General features: G+C 47.8%; 1 protein-coding gene across 1 annotated transcript; it reads left to right on the top strand.

Moving 5' to 3' along the window:
- Nucleotides 1–3,521: 3,521 nt before the first annotated feature.
- LOC119349330 (serine/threonine-protein kinase STN7, chloroplastic-like) lies at nt 3,522–7,386 on the top strand. Its single transcript, XM_037617341.1, has 10 exons — nt 3,522–3,934; nt 4,045–4,134; nt 4,502–4,621; nt 4,713–4,814; nt 5,379–5,547; nt 5,626–5,719; nt 5,823–5,916; nt 6,024–6,080; nt 6,335–6,748; nt 6,963–7,386. Exons 1-10 carry the CDS (start codon nt 3,554–3,556, stop codon nt 7,119–7,121), a joined length of 1,680 nt encoding a protein of 559 aa, XP_037473238.1. The 5' UTR covers nt 3,522–3,553; the 3' UTR covers nt 7,122–7,386.
- The last annotated feature ends 438 nt before the right edge of the window (nt 7,387–7,824 follow it).

The raw sequence follows: 7,824 nt of genomic DNA, 5'->3' as shown, positions 1-7,824 counted from the left end.
CGACTAAGTCCTCACACTAAGGACATCTGCCATGACAATTCCACGACAGGAATGGTCAAACAACTCACATTTGGGAAGACAATTGGATCCCCAAGGAAACATCACCAAAGCCTATTGCTTCGTTAGTTGCAGTACCTCTCAGGAGAGTGTCCGAACTACTTTCTTTAGCTACTGCTTCATGGGATGAACCTTTCATACGGTCAGTGTTCCTACCGTTTGATGCTGAAGCAATTCTAAAGATACCGGTGTGTACCCGAAACACGAAAGATTTCTGGGCTTGGAACCTGGACAGGAAAGGCAGATTTACAGTAAGCTTGGCTTATAGGTTCTTGGTCACAACAAAACTTCAACGGGAAGCCTGGCTAGAAGGAAGGGGTGGTTCATCTTCCAATACCAGAGAAGAGGAAGCTTCGACTCGCTTGTGGCAAATGAAGGTTCCATCAAAGATACATAGTTTTTCTTTGGCGTCTCGCACGACATTCGATTCCCACTACGGACGTTCTACACAGGCGGAATATGGCAACACAGAGTGCCTGCCCGTTGCGTGGATGCCAAGATCGTGGAGACATGCCCTCTTGTCATGCTTGTCGGATGAATCACTTGTGTCAAAGATGTCGGAAAATGTGGAACCATGTGCGAAGAATTGGCTGTTTGAACTTCATGAGGCGCTAGATCATGCGAGTTTCACGAGGATGGTAGTCACACTATGGGATGTGTGGTATGCAAGGCGAAAGGCAATCTATGAATCTTTATTCCAAAACCCACACCAGACTATATCCTTCGTAGACTCTTACTTACAGGAGCTACACCAGATCTCCATTAGTGAACCAAGATCGCAGATACCTGCGGGACCGGAACAGCAGCGTCGATGGATTTCACTGCCAGCTGGCCTCATGAAGATCAATGTGGATGGCACAGTAGCAAGGAACAGACGTGTGGGGGTGGCTGCTGCAGTATGTCGAGATTCAAATGGCAACTTTCTTGGCTCGTCGGCGGTTGTTTTTGGAGGTACCCTTGCAAGCGTTCGGTGTGAAAATAAAGTGAGCGGTATTTTTAAAATAACACTAAAAGGTTAAATGGATGAAATACAAAAAAAGGCTATGCACACCATGTCGGTGTGTATGTACACATGTCATGTGTTCATGCTCAGACCAAGGGTGGGTATCACCCTTGAGGGAGCCATGACATGGTGAAATTCACAATTATCTATTGTTCATTGTTTTTGAGATAGCTCACCACTTATGTCAAGTGGTGAACACCTCGCCCTGAAACCAGCTTATAAATCAGTCTGGATCCCCTTCCGTAAGCAGTGTGGTACTAATACTCTGTATAGCCAACATACACCTCCTTCTCCATTTACGTCGAAACGGCCCAAACTGAAGGCCCGGTACAGGGAAAAGAACGGACACGTCAGCCCGGGCCCGTACGAGATTTCTGGAGTGTACATCGGCGGCCGGAGGAGACGCCGGGAGCACCGGAGGAGGGAGGACGACGGGGCGCCGCTGTTGTAAGTGGAGAGTGTCTGCCGCCTCGCCCTTTCCGCTCGTCGGCAGTCGGCGTGCGTACGGTGAGAGCATTACGGGCTCTCGTGTGGGCGCCATGGCCGCAAGGTGTTGGAGGTAATGCTCCCGGCTTCCGATGGTGGCTCACTGGACCCGAGCGAGAGAACTTTTTCGACGAGATGATCCGGAAAACTGGACGCCCAGACTTCATGTAACCTGAGCGGCCTCTTCACAGTCTTTGTGCACTTGGTGAGTCGATCATTGGGCTTTGGTGAGACCTATGAGGCCATGACACACCTGTTTGTTTATCTGCCAAAGTGCATTAAGAACTTTACTCTTGACCATATAGTGTGCGCCGCTGATCTGCAGGAACTACAGAGGTGCACAGTGAACTTCTAATCCAACAAGGAGTCACTGTGAGTGGTGGGCGATGAAGGGATGTTTCCTTTGCCAGTATGCTTTCTAATCTTCTGTCCACTTGTTTCAGGAATCAGGTGAGAGCACTATGTCCCCTGCTGTCAGTTTGTCATTGTCGTCGCAATTATATGGCGTTTTTTATTGTGTAGTGATCATATCTGTTGGATTCAATTTGAGCCAGTAATGGCTAGTGTTGTGCTATCCGTTTGATTCATGCTAAAAGCTTTATGCATTTGGTAAATATGTACCAAGCATATTTACCAAGTTTTATAGGCTAAGCAAGCGAGGAAAGGTATTGCTGCCAATACATAGTGGCGACCTTGTCACTAGGTTCTTTAGTCCAACGAGTTCAAATAGTGAAGTCTAATAACGACGACATAGTCCAGTACCAGTTACCTTGTTACAACTCAGTACCTCTGTTTCTGTCATGGCCTCAAATCACTAGAAATAGATTAGACCTGTTTATCTCAGTCATCCCACGAGCAGTGCTTCTCTTTCAAGCACTTCTAGTCTTCATTTGGTTCTTCTCTCGTTCCCTGCTAATCGAGTTAGTAGCTTGACCATTTTCTTACCATGAAATTAAACTTTATATCAGAGAGATGAGAGATCATGATCACTTCAAACCCCCTGCCTAGTGACCATCATGATAGAAGGGCATACCTCAGGACAACTGAATCTCACTGTCTAGGTGAATTATGATGATATTGTGTTTGGTCTAAGGTCACGTTTAGGCCATACCTCTTGAGCAGAGTTGTAGCAATCATAGAGCGATGGTCGCGTCTAAGTTTTGAGTCGTCGTACCAGTATATACTTCATCATATTTTTGCAAAATCACCAGCTAAATATCAGCAATCTCAGACACAAAAGCAATCGGATAGGCAGGGGGCTTCAGCCTCATTTTTCAAAAATAAAAAAGCAATTCAATAACGGTCACACGCACTGCGTCTTAACCATTCTAAAAATTCCTTCGTACAGCAGCAAGCAGCAGTGGCGTGTAAAATTTACATCCCAGATATTTTTGTCACGGGCGCGAACTCGAGTCCGCCGTGTCAATCGCACCGGCCTGGCTTGTGCCAAGTTTATCAACACGCGACGGCTAATCCTAGCCACTCACTGTCTCACTGGCTCAGCCGATGCCGATGCTTCTCCCCTTCTCCGTCTCTCCACGGCCACAATTATCTATCACCTCCATTTCTCTCTGCATTTCACCATATAATGAAATATCAGCCTCAGTTAACCCCAGATTTCTGGACAGGGCAACTGCTCACTACACTTATGATTAATTTACGCATAATATAAACAGGAAAAAAATGCATGTTGAAGTCACCAGCCCAATTATACAGTCACAGACATGTGGGGCCGATGGCATGTGGCTTCGTGCTTGAGAAATTTAGCTCATATTTCCTCGAGAAACGAATTCGCGCGCGGTGGGAGCCCGCCCTCCAGGCACTGGGATGAGCGCGTCGTCGGCGAATGACAGGTGGGCCCTGAGCCACGTGGCCTACACATCCGCTCCCACACGTTCGATTTTTTATCGTGACGATAATTCAAAAAATAAAATGGCGCACGAATAAGTAGCGTGACCGCATTTTCGAACCACGGAAAAAGAAAAAAATACAAGAAAAAAAACAGCAATGGCCACCAGTAGCCTCGGCCTCTCCACCTCCTTCCTCCCCGGCCACGACACCCGCCTCCGCCGGCGCCGCCGGGCGGCCCCCGCCGCGGCGTCGTCGTTCCGGCCGGTGGTGGCGTCGGCGGAGCTCGGGGCCGAGGTGGGGCGGCAGCTGGTGGAGGCGGTGGGGGTGGGCCTGCCCTGCACCGTCATGGCCTGCGGCGACGTCATCTACCGCAGCACGCTGCCCCACAACGACGGCCTCACCATCACCGCCCCCGGGGTCGCGCTCGCGCTCGCCGCCGCCTCCTACCTCTGGGCCACCCCCGGCGTCGCCCCGGGCTTCTTCGACATGTTCGTCCTCGCCTTCGCCGAGCGCCTCTTCCGCCCCACCTTCCGCAAGGTGCTGCCCGCCCGCCTGAATCAGATACATAATTAATCCCCACGAGATTCGGCCCCTGTGCCCCTTCGAGCTCGTGCTGATGGTGTTGGTTGTGTGGTTGGGTTGGGCAGGACGACTTCGTGCCCGGGAAGAAGCTCGGGGAGGGCGCGTTCGGGATCGTGTACAAGGCGTCCCTGGCCGACCCCAAAGCCGCGGAGAAGGTGAACACCAGTGTTTGGGTTGACTTCATGTGCATGTTTCGCTTCAATTTTGGTAGAATTTGGGCGAGCTGAAGCTGCTCATGAATGAAGTGGAAATGTGTCTGTGTGCACATGTCGACAAGCTCATTCAGTACTGATTCCCCGATTTGGTAATCCGTTGCGTAGTTGCTGCTGAGGCAGAGCTCAAAGGTTTCAGATGGATAGCTAAAATGTCTAGAGCTCTGTCAAAAATTTGCAAAACAAGCTTCCGCAGAGCAGTAAAGAGTACAAAAACTTATACAGTGTATATGTCAGTTATAAGTGGACTGTAAACCAACCGGGCATACTATGATACTAATGCGCACCACTTGTTTTGGCTATCTTCAAGCAAGGTGATGTGGTCGTGAAGAAGGCGACAGAGTATGGCGCGGTGGAGATTTGGATGAACGAGCGTGTCAGGAGGGCATGCGCTAGCAGCTGCGCGGATTTTCTTTATGGCTTTCGTGAGGTATACATACTCTCGATTCTGTGCTAAAGCTTGTTTTTCATCTGCTAGCATCTGGTTGGTTCCTAAACTCACAATGTGTATTATTTCCTAGAGCAAAACCAAAGGTAAGGGTGAGGAATACTGGCTTATTTGGCGCTATGAAGGCGAGGACACGCTTTCTGCTCTCATGCAAAGCAAGGAGTTCCCTTACAATGTAAGTGCATTAGACTTGAAGCATATGTTTATTTAATCAGTCAAGTTGCTTGCTCTCATTGGGTTTAGTTAACCAACTCTTAGCTGTAGCATCCTATTCAGTTGTTGGCATAAACTGCAGAGTAAGACAACAGTTATATTTATCAGTTGGGCTAACTTGCTGGGCTGCACTAGAACCTTGCACTTAGCTAACCAGTTTTGGTCACCCTTCATCTAGGTGGTAAAATGGGCAGTTATATTTGTCTGGAACTGTGCTATCTTACTGACCTTTAGTGGAGCTTCTGAGCTTATAGGGGTGATTAGCTCTAGGCCTCTAGTTTATGATGAAATACTTTGCTAGATATAATGTCGGAACGGACAACTGCTGTTAGTGAGAACAGTCGGATAGGTTCCTTTCGTGAACGCGATCTTCTCATTGTGTGCAACCATTTCTTCTTCTCATATAGTATTTGTAAGGGGAAAGATGTCCATGTAATGAATTGTTAACTCGACAGTTCCGTAACAAACGAACACTGTGTGCCTTGGTGCATTTTTTGACAGTTAATATATGTTTGTGGCTGATCAGGTTGAGACTAAGATTCTCGGAAATGTTCAAGATTTGCCAAAGGGAATAGCTAGAGAGAATAAGATTGTCCAAACGGTGATGGGACAACTCTTGTTTGCTCTTGATGGACTTCATTCGACAGGGATTGTTCACAGGGACATAAAACCCCAAAATGTGATATTTTCAGAAGGTAATGACCAACATATTTGCTTGCAATTTCATACTAAAATCTTCTCTACTGACCTTTTCACCTTTTCTCCACTGGAAGAATCTCGTACCTTCAAAATTATTGATCTTGGAGCAGCAGCTGATTTACGAGTGGGCATCAACTATATTCCTAAGGAGTTTCTTTTGGATCCAAGGTAATTAAGCTACCTTCATTACTAGAAACTGTATTGCTGAAAAAAGGATTCCCGTAGAACTGTTTACTAGGGATTTTCTTGAATCTTGACCCATGATTTGCAGGTATGCTGCTCCGGAGCAATATATCATGAGCACGCAAACACCATCTGCTCCCTCTGCTCCAGTTGCAACTGCTTTATCTCCAGTCCTGTGGCAGGTACCCTTTAAAAGTTCTAATTCGTAACAGAACTGTTTTTTCTCCCCCTCAGTTTCAGTTCCCATCGAGATAATTGCTTGAGCTGATGCAGCAAATTTTCTTGACAGCTGAACCTTCCTGACAGATTTGACATATACAGCTTGGGCCTCATATACCTGCAGATGGTATGTCATCACAGTAACTGTATTTATGTGTTTGCTAGGTATTCATAACTTGAGAAGCAGGCATTGTTATCTTACTTGCGAGTGTCTTAGCATACATGTGAAACATGTTGTACCGTTAGCTGCATCTCCACAGTTTCTGCATCTCTACAAGAATGATCCAAGTGTTCATCCAGAAGAAGGGCAACTCTGCATCTTATTTCAATAGTCATAATTAAAATTCTTATAAGTTTTTCAAACAAACCATTCTTTTGCAGGCATTTCCAGCGTTGAGAACCGACAGCAGCCTGATACAATTCAACCGCCAACTGAAGAGATGCAACTACGACCTGGAAGCCTGGAGGAACTTGGTGGAACCACGAGCCACCCCAGACCTTCGCAGGGGCTTCGACATCCTGGACTTAGATGGTGGTATCGGATGGGAGCTCCTGACCTCGATGGTCCGGTACAAAGCGCGGCAAAGGACCAGCGCCAAGGCCGCGCTGGCGCATCCCTACTTCAACAGCGAAGGGCTCCTCGGCCTCTCAGTCATGCAGAACCTGAGGCTGCAGCTGTTCCGCGCGACCCAGAAGGACTACAGCGAGGCGGCGCGATGGATCATCGGCCTCATGGCGAAATCGGGAACGGAGGAGGGGGGAGGGTTCACGGAAGCACAGCTCCAAGAGCTCAGGGTATGTATGCACGCCGGCATGGCAGGATCATACTACTGGACCTGGAGTCAAAAAAGAAAGTTGATAAAAAACTTGAGTTGTTTGATAAGTTTTGCTGTCAATCATTTCAGTTGGTTTGCAGAATGCTGGCCTGGTGTACAGTAGTGGGCACGTACATATGATGTTTTGGTAGGAGAACACTGACCGCTTGCGCCACTGTTCTTTTCTTGTGCAGGAGATCAAGCCGAAGAAGGACAGCGCGCAGCGGAACGTGCTGGCGTCGATGCTGCGGGTGCAGAGGAAGATTGTGAGGACGATCAGCGAGAGCATGGACGAGCTTACGAGCCAGCGCAAGAGCATCTGGTGGAGCCGGTGGATCCCCAGGGAGGAGTAGGCAGGCTCAGCTCGATCGGTACATCGTCCAGTTCTTCTGTAAAAAAGGAAAAACGTCGCCCTGTTGTAGCTACGGCAATGGTATATCCTCCTACTTACTACTCTCTACCGCTGATGAGTACAGATTTGTCCATGGGAAACACTGCGATAAATATGCGTATGTATACCGGTACGATTACGAAGATAGATATGTACATATATGTTCCACGCGGAAGCGAAGGTCTCGAGACCCTTATGAAGTTATGATCATAGGTAGATTCATGGCTGCTCGATTGTGCTTGCTTGGTTATGATCTCAGGTCACTTGTACCTTTGGTGCCTGCTTTATCACTGGCAATGGCATTGCCAGCCTTATAACCGGAGTCGTGCTGGAGCATATATCCGACCACATGTCGGTCGACTGCGCCTATATATGTGGTGATATTCTGCCTGGTGAGTGAGGAAGCTACTATGAGTGAAGCCTCTCTTTTCTTGCATTTGTCTGGATGTCCACCATGGTCCAGTACCCAAGTTCTTGGTTATTCATTCTGGTCCGTGTGACAAAGTGGAAGTGCCAACTGCAGGTTGCCAACTACCGAACTCTTATCTTAGCTGCTACTCACTCAATAGACACGACTAGTTAAGGAAAACCTATTAAGATACTAGTGCTACGATCTTATTGTGAGAACCTTTTTTTTTTTTGAAGAATCAGTGACAGTGGGAGAG

Source organism: Triticum dicoccoides, chromosome 1B (genome assembly GCF_002162155.2).
Source record: "Triticum dicoccoides isolate Atlit2015 ecotype Zavitan chromosome 1B, WEW_v2.0, whole genome shotgun sequence".
Taxonomy (NCBI): Eukaryota; Viridiplantae; Streptophyta; class Magnoliopsida; order Poales; family Poaceae; genus Triticum; species Triticum dicoccoides.
The sequence above is the reverse complement of the archived record's forward strand: the minus strand, read 5'-3'. Positions and strand labels throughout refer to the sequence as shown.

Excerpts from the sequence above, each read along its gene's own strand:
- LOC119349330 (XM_037617341.1), top strand. The coding sequence starts at position 3,554 with ATGGCCACCAGTAGCCTCGGCCTCTCCACCTCCTTCCTCCCCGGCCAC. Across the intron at positions 4,622-4,712 it reads TTCTTTATGGCTTTCGTGAG|AGCAAAACCAAAGGTAAGGG; the intron begins GTATACATACTC and ends ATTATTTCCTAG. Across the intron at positions 6,749-6,962 it reads CACAGCTCCAAGAGCTCAGG|GAGATCAAGCCGAAGAAGGA; the intron begins GTATGTATGCAC and ends TTTCTTGTGCAG.